Here is a 27883-nt window from a genome sequence, read left to right on the forward strand (position 1 = left end):
ATATATATATATATATATATATATATATATATATATATATATATACATATATATATGTATAATATAATATAAAAGTAAATAAAAGATGTAAAACATGAAATCACTGAAGCAGGAGAAACATGACAGCAGATGTGTGTGTGTGTGTGTGTGTGTGTGATGCTGCCTTCAGTGGATTTTAACCTCCATATAAAGTCTGACACGTGAACATGTGCCACTCCGACACGGCGCGCGTCTCCGCGGCGCGCGCAGCAACATTTCCATGTTTACTGAGAGAAAAGTGTGAAAATAAAACCCAGGTAAAGCTGGATGACGTCTACAACGATGCGAAGTTTGATCTGAATGAAAAGCAGAGTTTAGTTTCATCCCGCAGCAGCAGGAGGTGTTGCTTTCACACTGACTTCACTTCCCAATTCACAGGCCGCGCGCGCGCGCGAGAGAGAGAGAGAGAGAGAGAGAGAGAGGGCGAGCGCGAGGAGGGGGGTAGAGAAGAAAAAAAACTTGCCATCCGGTTATGGTCTGTGAGCAAAAAATTGTAAGTGCAATGGTTTGCGCCATCGTCTGCGTGAAGTGAGGAGCTTCGAGGCGCAAAAGCTGCTGCAGGTTCTCCCGACGAGCGCGCGCCTGCTGCCATGGACTGTTCGATCAAGGTCGGTGTTTGCTTTGCTTGTGAGGCTGCTGTGGAGATGTCACGCGGCCTCCCACAGCAGCCGTGTCTGCTGGGTGAGAGAGGTGATGCAGCTCCCCACTCTTTCCTTCTGGTACAAACTTTCCTCTTCCTTCCCGTTCGTGGTTGTATGTCGGCTCGAGAATAACACAACTAACCACTGCAGATAAAAACACTCACTGCTGGCCCGCCACGCGCGTGAAAAGAGGAATTTCCAAATGTTTCAGCTTTTTTTTTTTCTCTTCTTCTTCTAACTGCTGCGTTTAAACGAGCTGGTCGCGCGCAGCGCACGGAGCCACGGTTAAAGCTGGGAGCGTGACACGACCCAAGGCGCAGCCACGTTAACGGATAAATGAGAGGATGCGCGCGGGCAGGTGTCCCTGAAGGCACCATGGAGCCAACTGGAGCAGGAGGACCCCGTTCCCAGCAGATGACTGGTATTCACACCGTTCCACCTGTTCTCCAGCAGAACCTTCACCCGCGCGTGGACGTGTTTTCTACAAGCAGGTTGCGCAACAACATGGAGAGTTTTAACTCCTGTTTATAGAATTCAATTCTAATTTTCTTCCTGATGATCAGTTCAGTCATCCAGGCTCAGCGTTGTTCAGGTCTTGCAGCAGAACCCGTCTCTCAGGGACCTGATGGGCCTTTCAGCACAACTTCTCACTTTGTTCAGTAAAACAAAGAAAAAAGCTGCAGATTTGGGAGAAAATCAGATTTTTTTTTACCAGCTTGGTAAAGAAATGATGTTGAATTATTTCTGAGGTCTGAGTAAAGTTGTTTTTGTGTTTTTAAGGCAGAAGGAGAAACTTGCTGCAGGAATGAGACGTTTCGGGCTTATTATTTATCCAGATGTTTGTTCTCTGGACTTTTCTCTGCAGGTTGGTTTGAGGTTATTTTAGGAGCCATTTAGAGCAGAAGCAGGAGCTCTTGTCAGGTGTCGTTATCTGAAGCCTGCAGGCTTCCGGTCTCAGACCTCAGACTTTCCGCGCACATTTCCGCTCCCTGGACCCGACAGAAGAATGTCAAAAGCCAACAAAGCCTGGCCAGAAAGCCACGCCGTGGACAGGCGTGGAAGCTTTGCATTGTTCCACGTCCACGGTGCGCGCGCGGAGGAAAGGCCCCGGCTCCGCGGCGCGCGGCCCTGCAGGGCCCCGCGAGCTGTGAAAACCGCACCGTTGTTTGTGCAGCAGAAAAGCAGCTGCTTTGGGTCTTTGCAAAATCAGCTCGACTGAACTTTTACTTCTCTTTTCTTGGCTCAGACACGACGCGCACGCGCGCCGCGCTTTTTGTCTTCGCGCAGCTCCACCCGAGGCCTGCAGGCCGCAGCTTGGTGTGTGTGTGTGTGTGTTTTAGTTTATTTTCCTCCAACAGGAGCTATGAGCAGAAAATTGGTTGAACTATAAAAACTACAAAAAGCAAAACGAAGAAGCTGCAAAAACCAAGAAACGCGGAGAGAAAAACACTTTCAGTTTCTGTCCAGAAGGAGGAACAAAACGACTCTTACTCGTTAAAACTCTTCTTTACAAGAAGCACGCATATAAATACTACAAGTTCTACATTTAACCAGATCGAAATGTTTTAAAAATGCAGTTTATTTGACAGAAATCAGCAGAAAGATTTAAAAGCAGATTATTGAAGCGAAGACGTGAAGATTTGTTGCCACAAAGTGTCACAAACTGTTGGAGGTAAATGCGGTTCACTTGAGCCAAGTTTGCTTTTTACTTCTAATAAACAACAAACTCAAGCTGATTTTAAACCTTTTTCACCAAGAACAGCTTTAATTTTACACACCAGAGGCAAAAAGCATAAAAATGAACAATAATAATAATAATAAGAAGAAGAAAAAAAACAAATAATTGTAAAAACCGCCATGAACAGATGAGAAGAAAGAGGATAACCTGGGAGTGTTTTCTGACCAATCCTAAACTCTAAATATAGTTTCATCATTTCCTGAACTAAAACAAGGAAACTTTCCTAAAACAAATGGAAACGAGCTGCTGCTGCTGCTTTGTCTGGATTTTACAGCTTTTAGTTCACTTTTCTAGTTTTACAAACAAAATCAGTTGATTATTAGATATTTAGTAGATTAATAAAAATATTAAAAAGGAAATAAATGTTGTGGAGTTGTTCAGAAAGCAAATGAAAGGCAGAAAAGATGTAAAAACACATTTATTTCATCATTTCTCTGCAAACCTGAAACGTGTTGATATTCTGGAGGATTATTGATGGTTTTAGGCGCTCGTGGTGCGACTTCATATCTGATTCAGGGATGTGTCGTCATATCCCTTCAGATAAAACAAGATTAAAACCAGAAACAAACCTGGAGCTGTTAAAGTGAGTAAAAGTTGAGCTGAAGCTGGTTGGATGTGGTTAAACTGCTAATAAACAAGGCTGAACATCTGTGTTGTAAACAGCCTGAGATCACGCTCCGACTGCGTGATGCAACACGCCGAGCTGCTGACACGCAACCGTGTCAAAAGTTTCCACGCAGGACTCACAGCAGGTGCCAGAAAATGTGTCCGCCATCACGGCGAGGACGCAAATTTCAGGGCACTGAGGCAACGTAGCTCTCAAGAAGGTCATGTTGTTAAAAGCTGTTTAGTGTCTCTGAGCAACAGGCTGAAAACAGTGAACAGGAAGCCAGTTGTGGCATCAGCGGTCAGGACGCATTCTGCTATGTTTGTATCAGTGTGCAGAGAGCGAGAAGATAAAGACAGCAGGAGTGTGTGTGTGTGTGTGAGAGAGAGAGAGAGCTGTCACTCAATTTATTGTCCTAAAGAGTGAAAAAGAGCAACTGCAACTCAAGATAGTATCAGTTTGAGTGTTGGGAGCCAAAACAGAAAAAAAAGTCTCTTTATCAAGAGCTTACTGGAAGTCATTTTAGTGAGAAGAAGCTGTCAGCAGCCTGGCGTCCCGCCTTCAGGCCTCTGTTTCACTTCTGCTGCAGCAGCAGTGTGACTGCACCATAAAACAGTCAGGACGACGCATTTTAGTGGCTGTCGTCAGAAACACAGAAATAAAGCGGGAAAAGTTTCATTTGTGCTGCTGGAGCTTCAGGTTGGCCATGCCACACACACCACACACCACCAGCACCAGGAAAGTGTCGTCTGAAAGCGGCCAGTGGCTTCGGGGCGTCAGCTGGGAAGTGGAGCAGCATGCGCATGGCAAGCCTTCCCAACATTTACCTCGAGGTACACTTCCACATCAGACTTTTCCTGGTTAAAATGACATTCTTACTAGTCAGAACTGGAATTAGAAATATTCTCAATAACAGTTTTGCTGCAAAACCTAAAGTTCAAGCTATCTAAGACTAGAATTGTGCCAGTAAGAACCAGGTTCCAGGTGTCTACAAATCTTTACCATTTTTAACATATATATGCTTGGCTGGATATGTATTTCAGATATCTTTAATTCAGTTATTCCTGGTGGAAATGAACATTTCAGATATCTAATACTGGGACAAATGACGTCACATTCTCCATTCATGTGTATTGGCTTTTTACCTCCAGAGCTCCAAACTGACGTCTGTCTGATCTAGAAAACACATTCTGGATATCAGAAATAGAATTCTTACTGGGACTAACTTCAGTTTATGAGATCCAGATTTTAATTGTTTCTTTTTCTGCTTTTTATTGATGATGTTTATTAAAAGTTCAGATATCTTCATGTTTCTCCTCCCTGCTGCCAGACTTTGCTGTGAAAATGATCAATAGTTTTCCTGATTTATGAAGGTTTTCTTTGCTTATTTTAAGTGTTTCCACCTGATTTTTCATCATTTAGGCATACAAAGACCCCTAACCGAAGGGGTCTGGTTTTTATCGGATCTTCAGGGTTTTTGTCACCAAAACGCCCCATTTGTTCCCGTTTCTTTAAAACCAGCGAAGATCAGAAAGTTTGACGGAAAACCGGATTCTAGCAGAAACAACGAGCTGAAAACGCAGCATGGCGGCAGAAACCCGACAGGCGGAGGACAGGAGGGACAGACTGGATCTGGAGTCCAGCAAAGACCTGAACCAGGAGCTGAGAGATCCATCTGGACCGTCAGCTGATCCACCTGCTCATGGTCTCCATGGAAACGTGGCGGTCAAGGAGCCAGGAAAGGCTGAGGTCACATGACCCAAAATCTGGACTGAAGATCACCAGATCTGACCGATCCTCTTCAGAACCAGGACCTTAACGGGTCTGATGGATCCACCAGAACCAGGACCTTAACGGGTCTGATGGATCCTCCCAGAACCAGGACCTTAACGGTTCTGATGGATCCTCCCCATACCCGGGACCTTAACGGGTCTGACCGATCCTCTTCAGAACCAGGACCTTAACGGGTCCGATGGATCCTCCCCAGAACCAGGACCTGAACGGGTCCGATGGATCCTCTCCAGAACCAGGACCTTAACGGTTCTGATGGATCCTCCCCATACCCGGGACCTTAACGGGTCTGACCGATCCTCTTCAGAACCAGGACCTTAACGGGTCCGATGGATCCTCCCCAGAACCAGGACCTGAACGGGTCCGATGGATCCTCTCCAGAACCGGGACCTGAACGGTTCTGATGGATCCTCCCCATACCCGGGACCTTAACGGGTCTGAAGCGGTGCTGGACCACCTGGACAGAACCTCTACAAGGAGCTCGGTAAAGACCTTCAGGAAGTTTTCCTGAAGACTAATGGAGATGAGAGATCTGGTCTACAACGGTTCTGACCGATGAAGCGGTCCGGACCGAACCTTCCCGTCTGACCTGTAACTGGACCAGCGGTGTTCTTTATGTTCCAGGATCCATGAGATCCGTGCACGTTGTTCTGGTCGGCTGTGATTATTTCCTCCAGGTTAGAAACCTGTTGGAACCTCTGAGTCGCTTGTTTCTAAAACCCAACGTGTTACGCTTCAGCAAGCGGCTCATGCAGCAGCAGGCTGCAGAAATCCCACACAGCGGCGAGGAAATGCCAGGCTGCGCGCCCCGCCGTGCATCACAACGCGCCACCCAGCTAAAAACACCACAAAGAAGAACAATGCCATGGCGGCACTTCAATCACGTCTTCCCTGTCCAGTCAGCCAGACCCCTCTCCTCCCCTCAACGCAGCTCTTCAGGGTTGTTTTCCAGTTTTAAAATGACCCACATTTGAACATCGTGCCCCCCCCCCCCCCACCATTTCCTCTCCCTTGGCCTGTGCCAAAAGGTTCCTGTGCACATGGCGGCCTGGTTTCCTGTAGGCCACTGAAAAAGCACGGCACTGACGTATGAGGCCCAAAGACAATGCTCAGCTCCTCTAAACAAACACGCTTTGCACCCACCAAGCGCACGGTGGGCGCTTCGCACATGCACGCTCTTCATTTACACAGCAGGCCGTGCAGCAGCTCCATGTTGGCCCTCCTGACTGCGGGGGGGGGGGGGGGGGGGGGGGGGGGGGATTGTGCCAGGTTGGGGTGCTTTCAGGCCTCAAAGCAGAACACAGGAAGCTGGAGGTAAATCTCATTTAGACCCCGCCCTCAGCTGACACCCCTCCCAACTGCAACCCCGATCCTAACGACAGCATCACCGTGTGGTTAAGGTTACCGATGCTGCTTGTGATTAGACAGCCTCCACACCGCTGTGAGCAGTTGAGTTTTCTTTCGCTGCTTCTCGTAGTGGTTTCAGAAGCTTTACCTTCAGCGTGCACGAAGGTTTGGATCGCTCCGAGGAGCCCTGCTCACTTCAAAGCTTTCACCCACAATTATTCATCTAAAGTTGCATCACCTTGACTCTAGATAGATGGATGGATGGATGGATGGATGGATGGATGGATGGATGGATAGATAGATAGATAGATAGATAGATAGATAGATAGATAGATAGATAGATAGATAGATAGATAGATAGATAGATAGATAGATAGATAGATAGATAGATGGATGGATGGATGGATGGATGGATAGATAGATAGATAGATAGATAGATAGATAGATAGATAGAACTTTATTCATCCCTCAATAATAGCACTCATTCTTCAATCAATCAAACTTTACTTGTAGAGCACGTCCACATACCTCAAAGTAACCAAAGTGCTGTTCTTCCACCTCTAAAAGGTATGTTGTTAAAAATAAACCAACAAATAATTGAACCGACAGACATAGGTTGAAATCACATTAAAATCACTGTAGTAAGAAGTAAAATCGAGGCAAAGCTATATTTAAGAGTCATTTATCAACCTTTATTCATGTTTAGATTTATTCAGTTCATGTTTTATAGAATATACGGCTCCAGGTTTTATTCTTCCTCTGCAGTTATCACTGAATAATAATAAAATTCATAAAAGCAGAAACATTCATGTTCTTTAGATGTATAAAACTGGCTTCATGACAACACATTCTTCATTGAACTTAAAGTTTTTATTTAAAACACGATATAAAAGCTCAGAAATGGTTCATATCAGCACTTCTGACAAACGTGTGACGCTTTCTTATATTGTGTTGTGTGGTCCGATCACGGCCCAGATTTTCCACCTAACAACCAGCCTTCAGGTGTTATCTTCTTTTAATGGTTGTGTTTAGTCTCTGAAACGGATTGGTGGTTTGGAAAACACGACTATTTATACCCAAACGCTGGAAGACAAGCAGTCTGATGGAAAGCAGCGTAATGGAAGTCAGACTGAAATACTGGCGTTTAATCAGTGTTGGAATGATTTCTAGGGGAGCTTTATTTTTAGGTTTCATCACACCTTTACAAGTCACGTGCACATGAACACGCACGTGCATACGTATATATTAGTGCCCGGTCAGTAACACCAGCTGTATGTGGCTGGTACAATGTGCCATTGTTTGTGTCTCCGCCTGTCCAGGTGACCTACTGGGAAAGACTGCAGGTAACCTGTAAAAGGATCAATTAAATAAAGGAATAAACTCAGAACACTGACAAATAATGATCCACCACGCCGTGGACGATCCGCCACGCCGTGGACGACCCACCACGCCGTGGGCGATCCGCCACGCCGTGGACGATCCACCACGCCGTGGGCGACCCACCACGCCGTGGGCGATCCGCCACGCCGTGGGCGATCCGCCACGCCGTGGGCGATCCACCATGCCATAGACGACCCACCACGCCGTGGGCGATCCACCACGCCGTGGGCGATCCACCACGCCGTGGGCGATCCACCACGCCGTGGGCGATCCACCACGCCGTGGGCGACCCACCACGCCGTGGGCGACCCACCACGCCGTGGGCGATCCACCAGGCTGTGGGCGATCCACCATGCTGTGGGCGATCCACCACGCCGTGGGCGATCCACCAGGCTGTGGGCGATCCACCACGCCGTGGGCGATCCACCACGCCGTGGGCGATCCACCACGCCGTGGGCGATCCACCACGCCGTGGGCGATCCACCAGGCTGTGGGCGATCCACCAGGCTGTGGGCGATCCACCATGCTGTGGGCGATCCACCAGGCCGTGGGCGATCCACCATGCCGTGGGCGATCCACCATGCTGTGGGCGATCCACCAGGCCGTGGGCGACCCACCACGCCGTGGGCGATCCACCATGCTGTGGGCGATCCACCAGGCCGTGGGCGATCCACCACGCCGTGGGCGATCCACCACGCCGTGGGCGATCCGCCACGCCGTGGGCGATCCGCCACGCCGTGGGCGATCCGCCACGCCGTGGGCGATCCGCCACGCCGTGGGCGATCCACCAGGCCGTGGGCGATCCACCACGCCGTGGGCGATCCACCATGCTGTGGGCGATCCACCATGCTGTGGGCGATCCACCAGGCTGTGGGCGATCCACCATGCTGTGGGCGATCCACCATGCTGTGGGCGATCCACCACGCCGTGGGCGATCCGCCACGCCGTGGGCGAACGTTTGTCTTCAGATGTGAAAGTATGTGTTCAGTTTTGTGGAGAATAAATTAACAGGACCAAAACTATTTCTTTTCTTGTTCTTTTGACCTCAAGAACACAATGTTGTTGCTTCTTGCAGAGGATGTAACAAGCTTTAATGGCTCCTTCCAGACAGTTTATCTGGCTGAATGGGTGGTATGCATCAAAATTTGTGTGTTTATATGTTAATTAGCATGTTAAGGTCACCATGGAGTCCCAAAACTGTTGATATCTCAGTCCATACCTTCTCCTTTATACTGCTGTCCTTGTAAAAATGACAAACAAGTGAAGTCGTAGAAAAGTTTGTGGTTTTCAACTCCCATGATAGAGACTTTTCATTATCCATGGTAAAAAAAACAAAAAAAACAGGGATTTTATTTTGAAATTTACCAAATGCCTACAGTGCTGCAGTGTGATTTCCTGTCTGGTTCTATCTGAACTACTAAGTTTGACACGTTCTGGAAGCTGTTCTGGTGGGAATGTTTAGCAGGGAGCCACAAGGAGGCGCTTGTGAGACCCTCCTGACACGCCTTGCGCCCAGTTTGAGCCAAGCCATCGCCCAGCATGGCTGCTTTTAGCTCCAGATGCTGCAGCGCAGCCGGATTGTGAGCTAATGTTCCTGCTGGAATCTGAGCTTCAGCTTCCTGGAACTCCAACCATGTTAAAGTGGACTGAACATCGTCTGATTTAAGCATCGGTTTTATGTCATTTTGTTTCATATGTCAACAGCAATTCATCACAAAACACCAAATTCACCTGGATTCATTCAGCTGCACGTTTGAGGGAAAAAGGTTGTTCTGATGATCGAAGGTTTTTCTGATTAAACTTACTTCCATAAACCTCGACCCTCTGCAGCATAGAAGTTTCTCAGACATGGCCCAATCCCTTCTTCTTCTCTCTGACCCGACGCCTCCATTGCAAACGAGAACCATTTTTCTCTGGCAGATTAAAACGTTATAATCAAAATGGCCTGTAAATGAAACTAAAGTTGTGCAACTTTTTCTTCAAAAGAAAAGAACATCTTTCCTGCAGAAAGAGGTGTTACAAGAACTAGAAGACGAGTTGTGATTGGGCCACGTAAACCATCTAATCTGGTGTAAATATGTAACAGGACCAAAGAAATCCAGACCCAGTGGTCCTTGTTGAGAGGGATGTGGGTTTATAGTAACAACAATGTTTAGCCGCTCAGCTGAGCGAGGAGAGAGATCTGACCTGGTCTGGTAGGTGGGGGTCTGGTAGACCTGGGTCTGGTAGGCCCGGATCTGGCAGGCCCTAGTTCGACTCTGCAGCGCGGCAACAGACGTGAACCCACAGCTGCTCCCGGCGCTTGGCGGCCCACTGCTGAGTAAATCTGCCAGTCTTGGGTAAAATGCATTAATCCTGATTATTAATGAAAATAAACTTGGGAGCTAAAAAGCAGCTAAATAAACCAAATGTGAATGTTTTACTTAGTTTATTCTCTGACGTCCTGCTGCTGCACGCCATCGTGCAGTTCTTCTGCGTTCTGCTCCGGTGGCGTCTCCTTTATAACACAAGACAAAAAAAACCAAACAGAAACGACAGCATTTGTCCAAATTTTAAAATTCTCTTTAAAGATTTATGGACAAAGACGTCAAAGTACTGATAGTCGGTTTCTAATCTGACTTCTCGTGACCAGATTACGGCAGATATCTGATGAAGGATATCAGACTTTGCTGTTTGCACCATCATTTTAATTATCTGATAACTCCAAAAATCAATTAACGATCTGATTTTTGGTGTGCATGTAAACCAGATACACAACGCACTGCAGGCAGCATTTTTCCTCTTCTTTTATCTTTTTATTTAAAGATTATATTTAAATATATTTTTAAACTCAGTAAATAAACGGCGCGCTTGCACTGTCAGTGAAATCTTTCCACACATACATTATTTTAACACTTATTTTTGATTGCTAGAAATAAGAAGTTTTAGTTGAATTAAACTCAGCTGTGTAAACAGCAGATATACAGTAATTATATCTGAATCAGTTCAAGCCAGTTTAATGAGATTCCATTAAAAGAACGTCGTAGGATTGCATCGAGTCGGGAATTCAGTCACCCATCCTGAGCATGTAAACAATGACCGAGCACTTTATGGCAAAAACTTGTTTCAAACCCGTTAAAGATGATGCGATACGTGTCTTCTCTCCAGTCACAAACATTAAATTTATAAACTGAATTTTAATAATTAAGCTTTTAGTTTTGTTAAGGAGCCAAATAAAAACTTTGTATTAAAAAAAAAGAGAGATTTCTCCCATTTTCCCTTTGGCTGGGAAATCAGTGTTCCCCCAGTTGTTGTGTTCCCATTAATGCCAATCAGGATCAAAGTCCATCAATACAGAGTCAAATAATACAGTACTTAGGACACATCCACATCGGCCTTTTTGATCCGAATCCGAGTCTGTTTGCTTGGAAAGTCGCTTCATTTGGGGAAATGTGAACGCTCAAAACAAATTCTGATTCGGACCAAAGAAGCGGACTCAGTCCTCCTACAAACGCAGGTCTTGGTCCATTTCAGTCGGACCAAATACAGGAAGTGGACTTCAGAAACGCCACTTCCTGCATTAGGTGTAACATTGCATTGTGGGTAACTTCATAGCGATGGCGTTAAGGGTCCTCTGCCTCGTCTGGTGTTCATACTGCCTCCATTGTTGCAGTGGATTTCTGCAGTATACTCGCATAAGACACAATAAAAACCCAAAACAGCCATAGTTTGGTCTCCATGTTTAACTGGCAGGTGGAGGAAACAGAGTTTTCTTCTTCACGCCGGTCTTGTCCTCTCTTCTGCTAAATAATAGTGCAGCGCCACCTCTGGTGGGAATGGGGAGATATTATTCTAAAGGTTTAGTTCGTTTGACCAAAGTGCAGCGTGAACACGATCTCGGTCCGCATGGATACACCCCCCTACAGCTGATCTGAGTCCCCAATCGGACCAAGTCTAGCAGACTATCTTCATGTAAATGCACCCTAAGTTCTAACGTCATACTTTATCACTAAGAAAAGCCAGATGTTTGCAGCTGTTTCTTGGTTTTGGATCAGTCTGAAAATTTGTATTTTTTCCCTTATTTCTGCTTCTCGTTCTCATCATGACGAGTAGCGACTTGTTATAAAATGCTGGTTTCATAATAACCATCAGGTTGCTTTTTTCCTTTAGTTTAGTCTCTCCTGACGAACTTTTCCTCTCCGCCGCGGAGCTCCATTGTTGTCTAAAAGCATTAGAAACACAAACAAAGCCACATTCCTGAACTGGGCCTTCATTTCCAAACACACGGCCACTGTAATCTATATACACCCAATGCACCATCCTGTTAGTGCAACTGCACAGTCCTGTATCCATCCACAGCTGTAAATAGACCCAAACAAATCCATGATTTTACCAAATAATATTTATTCACCTAAAGAATAAAATTCCAAAATTCCCATTTTCCGCTCAGACTCTCAGAGAAACTGGAGATCTGTTCATGTCAGAGGAACGGCGCTGCCATGTTTAGATTTCAGATGTGAAGTAAAAAGTTAGTCCAAACTGGAGATGTGCAGCAGGAGTTTCCAAAGGCTGTGACGCAGCTCAGCGTCCCACAGTGACCCACAGTGACCGCCGTCTCTCTGTTGGACAGGAAGCGCTGTCTGTGGTGAGTGAGGATCAGCCCATATTCGAGCCGTCCTACACCGCAGCCCCGGCCATGCACATGAAGACAGAGATGACGTCACCTGGCGGGTTCAGCCAGGCCTCCAAACAGAGTCCCGAGCCCACAGAGCCGGAGTGGGTGGGGTCAGTGGACCAGAACCATGGGAAGAGAGGTGAACACGTCAATGGGACCAGGTGAGTCACCGCTAGGGACAAGGACAAAGGGTTTTTCCCACAACTTATTGTCCATTGTCTGGTTTTGCTGAAATGATCTTTATAAATCCCATCTTACTGTACTGATGCAGTACTTACTGTTCCTTTCTAACCTTGTGAAATCTGCGGCTCCCCAGGTGGTGGAGAACAGATGGCCAAACTGGGCCAAACTGGGCCAAAATGGCCACATTGGAGATGTCGGCTCTGAAGGGAATTTAAAATGTGTTGAAACCTCTGCTTCACTTGATCAGTTTGCCTTTACAGCTACACTGATCACATATTGATCCAATGAAGTTTGACATCTCAGAGAGATATTAATATGCATCTAGATATAGATATTCTTTTAGGCAAGCCTCAAACTTTATTTACTCTTTACCAATAACACATTTACTGATGTTCAGAGGTCTTAGCAGCTCCTCCCTCTTCGATGCTTAGGTAGATATTCAAATAGACCTTGTGGTTACAGAGATGAACCCATTTCATGATGGGCGAGCAACCTTTTAGCAGGGGCCTTAAAATAAGCACATGTTTGCACTTCACCTCATTTTAAAGACAAACGAGGAAACTTTCAGCTCATGTGCTCCTGCTACACACACCTGACACATTAAGACTTAAACCTGACATTTTACATCCCAACCATGAGTATTTCTGATACTTTCAGACTTTCTGATTCTCATTTGAAGCAACTGATCAGGTAATACTGACTAGTCTTAAACATGATAAAGTCAGTAATGTACTAATGTATTGCATTATCGGCTGGCGTTAATGATAAAAAGTCCTTTAGAAAAGATAAATATTAATCATTACCTGCTGCAGTAAACTGGACTGTTTCATGGAAATGACAGCTTTTTGCAGTTGAAAAATAAGTGAATGGCATCGTTGTCATATGGATTCTAAGTTTCTTTCTAAAACTGTTTGGACCTCATTTGAAATGTAAACTAACTGGACACAATCACTTTAATTTAGGAAAGTAAAGAGAAAAAAACTTCCATTATTGGCAGGTTATTACATTATTACCTACTACACACATTTTCCTGGATTAACGGTATTTGAACCCTGAAAAGTGAAAATATTTCTGTCTATGATGTACAAATATTTGGCGCAGTGGAAACTACTTTAACTTGCAGTCCTCTGACAAACAGTTTTTATGTACCTTTCTCAACAATTTCCACTAAAAATGTTCAAATAATCTGCAAGAGAAACTGGAATCGGCCTACAGGAACGTAGACTGGCCGTCTGCTGGCAGCGCTTTCGCACTAATACTGAATAAAGACTTGTTAAGGGTCGAATTATTCCTCAAAAGAACTCTGACGGAAGCCTTTCTGTTCCAGCCGTGAGTCTCCGGTAGACTGCAGCGTCACCAAACGCTCCAGACACATGAGCAACGATGGGGCCTCCATGCCGTACCAGGCCTCGTACGCGGAGCCCCGCGTCAGCCCCCAGAGCGCCACCCCGCCCAGCAACACCACCGAGGAGAAGAGGGTCATCGTTCCAGCTGGTAAGCTGAATCATCCTCCATCCTCACACCAACCGTCCTGGTCATGAGACGGTTTCCTAACAGCTGGCACACACTGGCCTTGTGCAACGCCATTCAACTCAACCAGACTGGACCTAGCAAGCGTTTTATTCATGCAACCATACCGCTTTCTGTCCACATCCAGCGTCTGCTACAGCAGCACAACAACCAGCTTTCTGGCTGCTTGTTTCAGCATGACATCACGGTTTAAAATGAACACCAAAAAAAAAAAAAAAAAGTGTGAAATCTAAAGTGTAAATTTAGCGCTCCGAACTGTGATGTTAGAAAGAACAAAGAGGAAGACGAAGACATTTTAATCCTACTTCTCTTTTTTTCCACCAAAGGAGAAAAGAAATACAAATCAGCTATTTCTGAAATGATCCTGATGTCGAAGTTCTTCTGGTCTGATTAAAAAACAAGCCTTCTTTTAAACCACAGGACACGTTTCTGATGTTTATAAACCACAGGACACGTTTCCCCCCCCCCCCCCCAATGCATATGGAAGCTTCCCTGTTACATATCTTCACCCATTTTTCCATCCAGCTGCTAAAAATCCATGCTAATGTCTTTAAATCCACACATCCTCTGGGAAAACATTTACCTGAAATCTGGCCAAAAGAGAAAAAAATCTTCATGCATTGAATGATGTATGAAATAAACTGTACTGTAAAAATTAGCTTCCTGACTGGAAGCAAAAAAAAAGCAAAGTGCAGAGAAAAACACCTTGAAAGAGCTGGATTAGATGCATCAGTATGTTTGTTGCTCTGACTGATCCAAGCATCTGAAAAGCACCCATCCTCCCGTCCTCTCCGCCTCATGGCGCAGGTGTTCGCTTCAGAGGGCGATAGGTGTCGTCGACGAGTCAACATTCAAGTAAATTCCAGGCAGATTAATCAGCGAGTCACCAGCAGGTTTCATAATAGCCGGATGTTGCATCAGAGCAGCATGTGTTGAACGAGAACAATCGGGCGCTGAGGGTGTGGTGACCGCCGTCCATGACTGGAGCTGCCGTTCACAGCACACACACTCATTGTTTGCTGGTGGAAACCAGCGTCCTGAATCAGACTTTTCAACTTAATGATTAAAAACTTTCCGTAAAGGAACTGGGCTGTAAAACAGTGATGCCAGTATGTAACGGCCGTTTACTGGCATTTATTACATCATTTGTGTAACCCCTTCGCGGATCAGAGAACTTCACACTGTTTAGCTCCAAACGTACTTTTTACAGACCTAAGTATTCCATGTTTTCTCTCATCAGCTGCTGTTAAAATCTCACATGTCTGTTTTTCCTGGGAAATGATGCCTTTTCCTTTTTACGTCACATAGACCTGAAGAAGAGTTTCATGTGCCATTTCCTCTCATTTATTCCTGCAAATACACGTTAAGGTGTTCAACAGTTGTTATTCTCCACTGGGGACAGGTCAGGACTGCAGGCGGTGATGTACTCGTACACTCCTCGTATGTGTGTGTGTGTGTGTGTGTGTGTGCATTCGTAAGCCCCTCGTTACTCTTTCAGGACTGTGTTGCAGGTTTGAAATGAAACAGTGGATGTTTAGGAACTGAAATCCAAACAAACATGTCTGCGACGACATTCACATTTTCCACAATGTCGCATCTTTTCCAGACATAAAGGTGTAAATTCTCAAAAATACAACTAATATCATGGAGAAGTCATTAATTACTGAGTGTGTGTGTCTGCTATGGCTACTGCAGTGATGTTAATGAACAAGGCAAGTCAGGTCAGTAGTTAAACTACAATAAGATGTTAAACTTTACCAAAGGGAACATGAAGGAGTTACTTTTAGAAGGGATTCGTAGATAAGGGCAGCGTTTCATATTTTATGCTAAACTGATGTGCTGCAGCTTCAGTGCTATAATCAGACCAACAACCCTTTTTATGGTAGCAGATAGAATTTAGACTGATTTGTGGTTGACAAAAGCCAAAAAGTAAAGAAATTAAACATAAACGGTTACATTCAGATGCAGAAGTTGACAGAAAATCATTGATTTCCACCGTATATATAACTAACCAGGTCAGATCTGATCTGAATGGGGCATTCAGAGTAGCAGCGGCATGTTAGAATCAGCCCTAGCTCAGCGCAGGAGGTGGAGCAGAAGGCTGATGTGTTGTGTCCCATAATGAGTTTAGCTAACTGTTAGCTAACTGTTGAACCATGTGAAGGATCCAAATTTAACTGGGATTAAAAAGTTGTGTTTTTGCAACAAGAACCTGCCTGGCTTCACAAAGCCACATGCTGCAGCGTGTTTCCTCTTCCTGGCTACCAGTAAGGAAGCATCATAGTCCTTCAACCACCAGCTGGATGTTGAGATCATAACAACATCAATCCTTTCATTTTAAATCAGCAGGTTGTGTAAAGTTAGCATTTGGATGTTGTGTAACTTCTTACTTTAAATCACACAGTTAAATATGCTCAGATTAAAGTAAAAATTAATCTTTTAGACTTTAATGCAGTAATAATGCAGTCTATGTTTCTTGGAGAAGTCAGTGAATTTAAAGTCTTATCTATTGTAGGCAAATGTAAAAACAAAACGTCTACTGGTAGTGATGGACTTGACATGACGATCATTAAAAGAACCATTGACTGCATAATAAAACCACTAACCTTTATTTGCAATTTATCTATTCAAACTGGTGTCTTCCCAGAGCCAATGAAAATAGCTAAAGTAATCCGTCTCTTAAAAAACGGAGCCAAACACAGATTTAATAAGTACAGAGCAGTCTTGTTTTCTAAAATCCTTGAAAAATGGTTCACTTAAAAAAAGTAAATATCTGTTTAAAGAAATATAAATTGCTCACTATGGATTTAGATCACAAATACCCAGGAGTTTAGCACTTATTGATTTGGTAGAAAACATTATAGCTGCAACTGAAAGGAAAGAATATACTGTAGGAGTGTTTATTGATATATGCAAAGCATTCAACACTGTTTACCATGAATTGTTGTTTTGAAAATTATATATAATACGGCATCAGGGGTACAGCATACATGTGGCTTCAAAGTTATATTACAAACCGTCAACAGTATGTACATTTTAACGGGCTAAATTCAGATATAAGAAAAGTCTCATGTGGAGTTCCTCAAGGCTCTGTTTTAGGGCCTTTGCTCTTTATTATGTTTATTAATGACATATGTGAATCATCTAAAGTGTTAAATGTTTTGCTGTTTGGCGATGACACCAGTATGTTTCATTCTGGAAGTTTCATTCTGTCTGAAATAATAGAGAGAATAGGAGAAGAATTGATCAATGTGAGAAATTATTTTAACGAAAACATATTACTGTTAAATCGGGAAAAGACTAATTTCACGGTGTTTGGTAATCTGAGGAAGAATGCTAATGTGAAAGTAACTATTGATGCAGTTTGTACAGAAAGAGTTAATGAAGTCAAATTCCTGGTTATTGTTTTGGATGGTAAATTAAGTTGGAAAGCTCATGTTGAGCATGTAAAACAGAAAGTTAGTAAAAGTATTGGTAGTTTATTTAAAGTAAAAAATCTGTTTGATTGGAGCTTACTGCGTATGTTGGACTTCTCCCATACTTCAGTTATTGTGCAGAGGTGTGTGGTAACACACAGTACTACAACTAAACCCTTGGTTCTGTTGCAAAAAAGAGCCATGAGGATGATCAACAAAAAGGGGTATAAAGAGCACACAAATGATTTGTTTTTGACAACCAGACAACTTAAATTTAAGGATCTGGTTGATTTAAAATGTGCTCTTGTCATGTGGAAAGTCAAACAGAGACTTTGGCCTGACAGAAGCAGAGGTGTGTGTCTGTTTATGGAGCTAAATTATGGAACTCCTTAAACAAAGAACTAAAAGTGTTTTTATATTTAAAAATTGTACAAGCATGGAATTATGAGACTGTATACACAATTGCAAGTTTATTAACTCTACCTACAGATATGCAAGACAGATGTTTTTTTGGTTGAAGTAGTGTGTGGTGACCTGGTTAGGGTCGGGGTTAATCTAATTTAGTGAAGTCAAGTCAATTTATTATTTGAAAGGTGCTTTATGGGGCAGATTATACAAGATTTAATCTTCTATCTGTGCTTTTTTTGTTCATGTATAACAATGTAAAGTTAAACTGAACATGAAATGAAATGAACAAATAAAACTTTAAATCAAGACTTTGGAAGGATCTGCTGATGTTGTGCTTTTATCTGCACGCTGAAACACAGTGAGACGTCTTAACTGTGACCATCCTTTCCACCTTTATGAAGTGGTTGCACCCATCTGACCACCTGCTCCACAGGCTGCATGAAGATCAGAAGAAAAGCACATCAGTTTCAGGTTTTATTCAGCACTTTCAAGTCATCCAGCACATCAGCTGCAGCTCAGCGTCTCTTTATGACTGTCCTCCGTTTAACCAGCTACTGTTGCCACGTCATGTTTTCTTCCTACCAAGTCAAACAGATTGTGTAGAAGAGCCAAGCTGGAGGCTTGCAGCTCTTCTTCAAGCCTTGCAGACCATGAAAATAAGATGGATTTTCATTGTTAAACTCTGAATGTTTCTTGAAATGTTTGCACAGGAAATCAGTTCTGCTGCTGATCAGCTCGACCGCACTGATTAGAATAATTCCTCAACTTCCTGTCACATGAAAACACAGCAGCTTGGTGCAAGTCATAAAAACATGCAAATCTGAGAATGTGTGGTAGACTCCACTAAGCACATCTGCCTGTCTTTGCTCTCTCTGATGCCAGATCCCGAGGTCTGGACCCAGGACCACGTGCGGCAGTGGCTGGACTGGGCCATCAAGGAGTACGTCCTGGAGGAAGTGGACGTCATGCTCTTCCAAACCATGGATGGCAAGGCCCTGTGCAAGATGACCAAAGACGACATGATGCGGCTCACGTCGGCCTACAACGCAGACATCCTGCTGTCGCACCTCACTTACCTCCGGCAGAGTAAGAGACGTCCCTCTGCAGCGATAACATTGTTTCACGCTGGCTGTCGCCGTCCCGAGACGAAGCCGCCGCCACTTCGTCTCTTTATCTGTGCAGCTCTAGTTGGTTCTGACAGGAGAAAATAACTCAACCTGAGCAACGTTTCCTGAGAACAGTTTGTGCTGAAGGGGTGGATTTTCCACCGTAACCTGGAGAAATCTCAGTGTGACAAGACGGTTTCTAGAACCATGTCGTCACAAGGAGCAAAACTGCTCCTCTTTGCTCAGACATGCTTCCTGTGTTTGGCATAAAATGTGCACGTCATCGTGATTTTGGGGCTTTGCTGCATCACTGTGTGTGAATGAAGACGCAGCAGTTTGGCTTCTGCAAATCACTGCTAACATCTTCCAGCCGGTTTTCAAAGGTGGCGTTGCGTCGTCTCTGCAGTTATGCACCAGCGTTGCGAAGCCTCTCATTATGGCATCTGTGCACAACAAACTAATAATACGCAGTTTTAGTCTCTAGAACAAAGACGTGAACTTCTATGATATGAATCTAATGTCTGGTTAGCCTCACAGCATAACCACCTGAGTCATATTTTCAGGTTTTTCTTGGCAGTGATGCAAAGTCAGCTAATTTAGGAGATGAGACAGAATTCAGCCAAAATATGACTTTAGGCGTTGATGCTACGAGGCTAACGAGGTGTTAAAGGATGAAGACAAAAGGAAAAAATCTGCATGACACGTTCAGGCCTTTGAGACCTTCGCAGCATCTCATTTCCTGGGTGGACTGAAAGAAAACAGCCGTAACGTTTACATCGTTTGTTTCAGGTAGTCCCACATTCTCCTACTCCACAACTCCCACCAACAGCACACCGCCTCCACCTCCACAGCCCAGGCTACAGGTGAAAGCAGGTAAGATGGCCTCGGCGTCTTTTTAACGCCAAAACCTTTTTTAATGAGATTCTTCCTGTGAGCAACCAGCTGCTATAAAAGCTGCGATTTTTCTGATCCGAATCCAAAACACAGAAGTTCTCATGACAAACGCTTGGTTTTCTTTACTCCCTTTGTCTTCCAAACACACCCAACGTTCCTGTTTTCTGCTCCACCGGTGGTCTCAGCAGCCCACAGACACCTTGCCATCCCACAAGTTTATAATCCTAAACTGGGACATCTAAAAAAACTTAGAAATGTACCAGCTGCTAGTTGTCTTGTGAGACCGAGCTGCTTTTGTCTCGTTATTTCTGAGAGCAAAGTTCAGTCACTGATCAGGAGTCGGCACCACGACTCGCCTGCATGTCCACCGCAGGAAAGATGCAGCAGCTCACCGGTTCAGTGATCAATGATCCGACAACATGAATCCAAACGGAAAATAAGTTATTAAGAAAAAACATCTGGAACAACAACCAAACAACCAAATGTGTGGTTTATCATTCGAGGAGGAAAATGTGGATATTTACGAAGACAGACGATACTTTGTTGGTTTTCAGAACCAAGTCGTGTAAAATTAGGTTTGATATGATTCAAGATGAACGTAATCATGATTCATTTTATTCTTTTTCATCTCTCGTAGCTGACTGAAGGTTTTGTTGCAGATGTTTTCATACCAGAAGAGTAAATACTGATTTAATAAAGCAAATGAATTAAATGAAGCAAACACAGTTTATACATGGTTATTTTATTTTTAAATACATTTAAGAGAAATAATTTAAATAGCTGACGTTTACATGGATTACTGGCTCCGTATGTCAAGTTTTTATTTTACATGCTGTGACTCTGAAGCTCCAGAAGGTGATTCAGTCTGATGTGTTAAAAAAAAAGATTGTTTTTCCAGTTTAGAATCAGGAAAAACTTTATTGTCCCAGAAGGGGAAATTATCGTGGACTGTGGCTGTGCCGCCATCACAGCTCTACAGATAAAACCGAAGAGCATCGTCGGTAAACCACACGGATGACTGCACGTGTAAAATCAGGATAAATACATGTAAGAAGGAGAACAATGAGTCCTGCAGGAACCAAACAGGAAATATAAGCTAAATAAACTTTTCTGCAAGAATAAAACCAAGAGAAATCTAAATAAATAAAATTAAAATGCTGAAATGAAATAAAAGTGATAAAAGTGTCAGTAAAAGCCAGAAAATGTATTTTATCCAACTGGAACGACTGATCTTGTATCTGAATCGCCTCCCTGAAGGGAAAACGTCCCCTCTACGCCTGACTGAAGTCAGGAGGAACCTTAAGATTTGGAGGCTTCAGAGTTTTGTGATTTGGAGTTGAATCAGCTGTGATTTGGATTTTTAGATCCTGAATCGATTCAAATCGAACCGTGATGGAAAATCTGATCTGAAACAGATTTGTTGAATCAGTTCATTACATTATGATCAAACTTGACATTTATAAATCAGTTCTTTTCTGTTAGTCTCCAGACCAGCGATCGCCCACTCTGGTCCTCTTGGTCCTGCAGGTTTTAGATGTTTCCCTGCTGCAACACACCTGGTTCAAATGAAATGGATCTTCTACAGCTTTTCAAGTTCTCCACAAGCACCTTGATGACCCATTAGTTTGGGTCAGGTGCTGCAGGAGGTAAACATCTACAACCTGCAGGACCAAGTGGTCCAGACTGGTGTAAAAAACAAAAACACGTTATTTTCCATTTATAGATCAAACAAGGAGGAGAAACGTGTTGCTGGTAAAATCTGTTCCCAAAACGGCTGCAGGGAGTCGGAAACAAGATGGAATATTTTTCATGGCTTTGGTGCAGTTAGAGTAAGAAAATAACATTTACACATTCAGATTCACCCACCCAAGCACAGACACACACACACACACACACACACACACGCATACGCATCACAATCTGTCATTAGTTAAAGTCCCGTTCCACACAACTCAGACGGTTTTGTGAGTTTTTCCTGCGTGACATTTATCCAACTTGAGGAAAAACAAAAATGTATCCTGTTACTGTTTCATATGAAAGCATTTAAAGCTTTTAAAAGTTTAACAAGACAAAAATGATCCAAATTTCACCTAAAAAAAACAAAATCTAGAGATGAAGCAGAAACGTGCAGAAGAAACTCAGAAATGATCTCAGACAAGCTCTGGTTCCATTTCCTGCAGCAGGAGTGGTGATCCCACCGTTTCTGAACGTCTTACTTTCCCGGCTTCATGTGAAAAGTCGAGACATTAAAAGAAAAATCTCCCAGAAAGACTTTTCTGTCTGGATTTCATGTTTCACCATTTCCTCCGAGTCCTGCGTGGACCAGGACCCAGTTCAGGGTCACAAACGCAGAGCGAGGAGCCGCTTGAAGGATTGATTCATGTAAAAAAGATAACACGTTAAAGTTTCAGGACCATGTCACACAGTTTCTAAAGCCTGAAAGCTTCCTGAACACAACATGAACCTCTGTTGACAAAAACTGCACTGAGTCCAAAACTCAACAGCCAGTTTCAGACAGGAAGCAGCTGCACCGACAAAGGAAATGGGGGATGCGGGTCCCGCTCCTGGGACACCATTTGCAATCTCGTGGCAACAGTGGTGGCAGGAACAAAAGAATGCTCACCCAAGAAACTGCAGGTCATCTTCAGCCCTTCAAACTCTTATCATGTTGGTTGACTTCCTTCCCACAATGGCCGACCTGTGTCACCGTCCACTTCAAAGACGCATTGTGCTCATCGCCGTCTGGTTCTTCTTCTGTGCAGAAAGCAGTTTTGACGAGATCAGCCGCAGGAACAGCTGGCCAGCAAACACCATGACCGCCGCAGTGCCTAAAGGTACGGCGGCGACGCCAACGAGCGTCGGGACGGGTTTTCATGCTTGAGCTCAGACTGCTTTTGCATAAACTCAACTATTGCACAACTGTTCCACTGAAGTACAACGTTTTCCTCTTCTCCAGGTTCTTCCATCGAGCACCAGCACAGCACGAGGGTCACGGAGCCGCCGCCCAGAATCGTGCAAGGTATGAAGAAAGCTCGTCTGAAAGATTTAAAGAGGGGTTCTGCTCCGTTTCTGAAGTCCCTGGAGGGCTGGTACTATACACTAACCATAAAGTACAGAGCCCTTCATCTACAAGACGATTCAAAACGCTTTAAATGAAACACTAAAAACATCCCAGATGGTGTGGAAAAAACACAATGAAATCATAAATTAAAATAATTAAAAACAAGATTAAAAGTTGCTGCGCAGATGTCTCACATGTGAAAAGAAACTTTTTTAACTGGATTTAAAGTTGTCTACATTTATTCAGAGCTTCCCCTCTACTGGGAGTTTCTTCCACAGATTACTCTGTAGAAATGTACTTTATATTTCGGCATTTATTTTATTTTGCGCTCAGAAAAATGACTTTAAATAAATAGAATATTAAAAATAATCTGCACAGATGTAATCTTTAAAATAAAGAAAGGAAAGGACTTGGTGTTATCAAACATTTTATCCTCATTCATTTCATGTTTCACAGTTTTTAATAGTAGCTGCTTTAAGTATTTACTATAATTTATACTTACTATCACGATAAATACTGATGATGCTCATGCATCAAATAACGCAGAAACCTCGTACGTTGTCGGGGTAGGATGGCACATTTGGACATGAAACACTTCGGTGCACATCGGTGAGTCATTTCACGCAGCACCACCCACTGCAGAGTAAATAAACGACTCAAGTTGCCGCAGTGATAAACAGGAAGAGGAAGGAGGGTCATATTTTAGAGCAGGGGTGTCCAATCCTGCATGGTTTCTATGTGTCCCTGCTCCAACACGCCTGCTTCCATTAAATGCATCCAACAGCCTATGATATTCAGTACAATGACTGATTAGTTTGAGTCAGGTGTGTTGGAGCAGGGAAACCTGCAGGATTAAGGTCCTTGAAGAGCAGAGCTGGACACCCCTGCTTTAGTATATTATAGAAACATGAACTTTCAGAACTTTAGTTTTAGGGTAAATAAATAAAATGTGAATTAGAGCATCACTTTATGTCTGCAGAACATTGAATATAAAATCTGCTTTAAAAACATGCATGAAAGGGTTAAAAGTTACGCCTGCACTGTAGTCAATGATTTTACAGATTTCTGTACAGCTATCGTTGCAGTCATCTTCATGCAGGGCGTAATTTGACAAAATCTCAAACAATTTGAAATAGTTTGGGTTTTTTTTTTTTAGAAAAGTAGGAAAAACTTGCTGCAGGAACATTTTCTGATGAACCATGACGAGATCGGAGCTTTTTATTCTTTTGGTTTTGTATTTTGCTTTTGCTGTCTGGTTAAATTTAGACATTTACCTCCGTTTGGTGAATTTAGAACATGACTCACCTCAAGCACAGAAACTCAACATCTAACTTTATTAACGCCTTTTTATTGCTTAATGGCGCCACTCCCTCTGCAACGACACACATGTTGGGTATCCTGGGAAAAGAAAACGGAATAACCATCAGCATCAGATGGTCTGCTTCATGGCTCTTACACCACGTAGAGTGGTGACCGTAAACACAGCACAGGCCTGACTCATCGTGCACGTCCTGAGAACAAAGCGGTGCGTACGGCTTTAAATAAAAAGATGTGGATGACCACAGTCATAGGTGTACATGATCACATGTGAGATCACAACAGAAGCAAAGCAAAAAATAAAGGCCAGAAATTTGTATAGTGGGGGGGCATCGGCTGCAACGCAGGAGCTAAAGAGGTGTCCATTTACTTTTACTACACTAAAAGGAAATGTGATTAAAAGATTTTTTAATCCAAGTTAAAATAAGTGGATTAGCCGGTGCTAGTGTGTTTACCCAAAATGCTTTGCAGGCTAAAAGCCAACAAGCCTGTATAAACTCTAACAACCTGAAGAGACGGCATTCATCGTGCAGTTTGCTGCTTGCAGATCCCAGTTTCATATTTTTATTTCTGGCACCATAACAGACGTCCACAAAGGGTTTAACGTCCATAAAATAGTACAGTCCGCCATGTTGTCCGTCACCTATTTTCTCATCTTGCAGAAAACAAGTCACCATATAAAACAATACAACTCTTAAACATATCTGAATGCATGCATGCACCCAGGAGTTGTGTTGCCATCAGAGACAGTATATGAAAGATGGACGGAGCCTTCGGCGGTAAAAAGTGAAGCCTATGCGGAAGTGCAAAAAAACTGCAGTTCTCCCTTCATCCACTAGGGGCTGCAAAACAGAGCAAATCCCCATAGACTCCCATGTTAAAAAGACCAACTTCACAGCAGGAATAAACATGTTTACAGCAGGAATAAACATGTTTACAGCAAAAATAAACATGTTTACAGCAGAAATAAACATCTTTACAGCAGAAATAAATATGTTTACAGCAGAAATAAACATGTTTACAGCAGAAATAAACATGTTTACAGCAGGAATAAACATGTTTACAGCAGGAATAAACATGTTTACAGCAGAAATAAATATGTTTACAGCAGAAATAAACATGTTTACAGCAGAAATAAACATGTTTACAGCAGGAATAAACATGTTTACAGCAGGAATAAACATGTTTACAGCAGAAATAAATATGTTTACAGCTAGGTATAAAACATTTTATGTAAAATAGGTCAGGTTTACCTTCATGACAACTGTGGGGGGAGTGAATTTTTTTCTAACTCCTACATTAAGAGGTAATTTAATCTTAAAATTTGGCATATTAGGGGCGTGTCCTTTTGATTGACAGGTACCCAATCTCCAGCGTCAAGTCAGAAGAACGTAGAACAACCACGGTTTTTAGCCTGTTCGCAACGTGACTTAGCTTTAGCTCGCTTACCTCCGTTAACTGGTTAGCTCCTGTTATGTCCGGGTTAGCTTGGTTAGCTCTTAGCTACAGGCAGCTCAGAGTTTGCTTCATGTCAATCATCCACCATGACGCTCACAGCCCCCCTCTCAGCTCCGCCTCTTTGCCCATATTTGTATTTTCCGGGCGAGACGACATGCATGCTCCTGCCAAGATGGTGATGGTAGGAACCGCCCACCGAGCTTCAATTCCGCTCTTCAGAAACCTACGGGTGACGTCACGGAGGCTCCGCCCATCTTTTTATATACAGTCTATGGTTGCCATCAATACAGATTAGAGCCATCCATCTTCGTGGAAATCTGAGTTAAACAGCCCAATTTCCCAAGGATTATACAGCTATTTTTTTTGCTTTTTGGAAAAGTCGTGTGCCATCTGTCACATCAGTGGGATATTTTCAGAGAATAAAAGAAACGGAGTCTGCGTAAAGTTTGTTAAAATATAGCATTATATTTCTGTTGAACACCATTTTCTTTGACCTCCATTCAGCTTGACATCAGCTTAAGTTTGTGACAAAACCGACTTGTTCATTCATTTCAAACCTTCTTCTACATAAACATGAATCATGCTCAAAAGATATACTTTTTCTTCTTTACAGATCCCTATCAGACACTGGGGCCAATCAGCAGCCGACTGGCCAATCCAGGTAAGAATCTAGGCCAAAAAATAGAAGACATGAGCGACACAAATGAGGCCTTTACACTGTCTGCTTTGGCACCATGAGAGAAAAGCAAGGAAGGGCTGACGCGCACACGCTTTCCAAAATGGCGTCAACATAAAGCAACACTTGTTGTGTCAGCAGAATTGCATCATGCTTATGCTGAGACAAAATCGGGCTTCCCTCTCACCCAAATGACTGTTTGCCCTGCTGTTTCCTCACAGAAGGCCAAGCCCTCAGCTCATCCAAGAACCGAACAGGCAAACAAAGTCCATACAAGCTCCCTGACCCCAGCGCTCACAGGCCTGTGGGTAGGTTTCTGCCCCAATGTCTGCCTCCAAGACACACAGTGAAAAGGTCACATTTGGTTGAAAGCAAATATCTGACCTGGGAGATGTTTTGTCCTGTTGATGCTAGCAATGCAATGCAGCAACATCCAACCCAGGAACCTGCCCAAGGTTCTGATCAGCTGCAAGATTCAGAGTTCGACACTTGTTGTGTCAGGAATAAAGTGCTTTTGGCTTGATGTTGACAGGGATCAAATCCTCCAGATGTTTTATTGCAAAGAAGTTTTTGCACAAACTGACCCTGGTAGCTGAAAATTTACCTTCATGCCTTGTTTTCCCTCACAGGCTCGGGGCAGATCCAGCTGTGGCAGTTCCTGCTGGAGCTCCTGTCTGACAGCAACAATGCCGGCATCATCACCTGGGAGGGCACCAACGGCGAGTTCAAGATGACCGACCCGGACGAAGTGGCCAAGCGTTGGGGCGAACGCAAGAGCAAGCCCAACATGAACTACGACAAGCTCAGTCGCGCTCTACGCTACTACTACGACAAGAACATCATGACAAAGGTGCACGGCAAGCGCTACGCATACAAATTCGACTTCCAGGGCATCTCGCAGGCGCATCAGAACCACGCCGCGGAGGGCGGGATTGTTAAGTACCAGACTGAGATGTCTTACGTCCAGCCCTACCACAGTCACCAGCCCAAAATGAACTTCATGGGTGGCCATCCGGCACCAATGCCCGTGTCCCCTGGAAACTTTTTCAGCCCTTCAACAACATACTGGAACTCACCCAACACCCCTATCTATCCCGGGTCAGCCATGACCAGGCATCCCACTCACTCCCACCTGAGCTCATATTACTGAGGATGTCAGTCTCACCTGAACAGGACAACACGAGAGGAATCCAAGTGTGCTCCATCCTGGCGCACCCGAGCTGAACCCCGCCTGAAAATAAGGTGAAATGAAGCTAAGGTCCACTTTGGAAAAGGCATTATGACGTCGTCCTCAATACATTCCTTCTTAAAGAAAAAAATGGACAAAACATGAGGGTTGCGCCTGTCAAACCGTTTATTACATGTTGAGCACGTGGACACATTGTATTATCTGTTCATTAGCTCTGATTTTTCAGCTCGTTTGTAAGTAATTTGTGTGATAGCAGCCATTATAAATACTGTCAGATAACTGTGAGAGTAGCATAACCGTTCTTTTCACTTTACAGGTCAAAACTAAAGTTAACGCATTTAAAAGGACCTTGTTGTTTTTTGTTGATTGTTTTTCTGTTTTTTGTAAAACAAATTGTACAGAATGATTTCATGTAACAATAAACATTTACACATCATTTAAAGGTTCA

General features: G+C 43.7%; 1 protein-coding gene across 3 annotated transcripts; it reads left to right on the forward strand.

The window, feature by feature from the left end:
• The first annotated feature begins 514 nt into the window (after positions 1-514).
• fli1rs (Fli-1 proto-oncogene, ETS transcription factor-related sequence) lies at positions 515-27778 on the forward strand. Of its 3 annotated transcripts, none has more exons than XM_079240251.1 (10): positions 515-647; positions 12153-12358; positions 13708-13874; positions 18617-18820; positions 19630-19713; positions 22497-22568; positions 22691-22753; positions 26184-26231; positions 26468-26554; positions 26876-27778. In XM_079240251.1, the coding sequence occupies exons 1-10, from the start codon at positions 630-632 to the stop codon at positions 27394-27396; spliced, it is 1470 nt and encodes a 489-aa protein (XP_079096377.1). In that variant the 5' UTR covers positions 515-629; the 3' UTR covers positions 27397-27778. The 3 variants fall into 3 exon arrangements, with proteins under 3 accessions (XP_079096377.1, XP_079096376.1, XP_079096378.1); XM_079240250.1 differs by lacking the exon at positions 515-647 and adding an exon at positions 3750-3858; XM_079240252.1 differs by lacking the exons at positions 515-647; positions 26468-26554 and adding an exon at positions 3750-3858.
• The last annotated feature ends 105 nt before the right edge of the window (positions 27779-27883 follow it).

The sequence above is a fragment of the Telmatherina bonti genome, assembly GCF_933228915.1.
Source record: "Telmatherina bonti genome assembly, chromosome: 5".
Taxonomy (NCBI): domain Eukaryota; kingdom Metazoa; phylum Chordata; class Actinopteri; order Atheriniformes; family Telmatherinidae; genus Telmatherina; species Telmatherina bonti.

What these genes read in the sequence shown, in the direction of transcription:
- fli1rs (XM_079240250.1), top strand. Translation starts at nt 3,823, where the DNA reads ATGCGCATGGCAAGCCTTCCCAACATTTACCTCGAG. An exon ending in GAGGGTCATCGTTCCAGCTG is followed by an intron (nt 13,875 to 18,616) that starts GTAAGCTGAATC and finishes CTCTGATGCCAG; the next exon opens with ATCCCGAGGTCTGGACCCAG. An exon ending in CCTCACTTACCTCCGGCAGA is followed by an intron (nt 18,821 to 19,629) that starts GTAAGAGACGTC and finishes CGTTTGTTTCAG; the next exon opens with GTAGTCCCACATTCTCCTAC.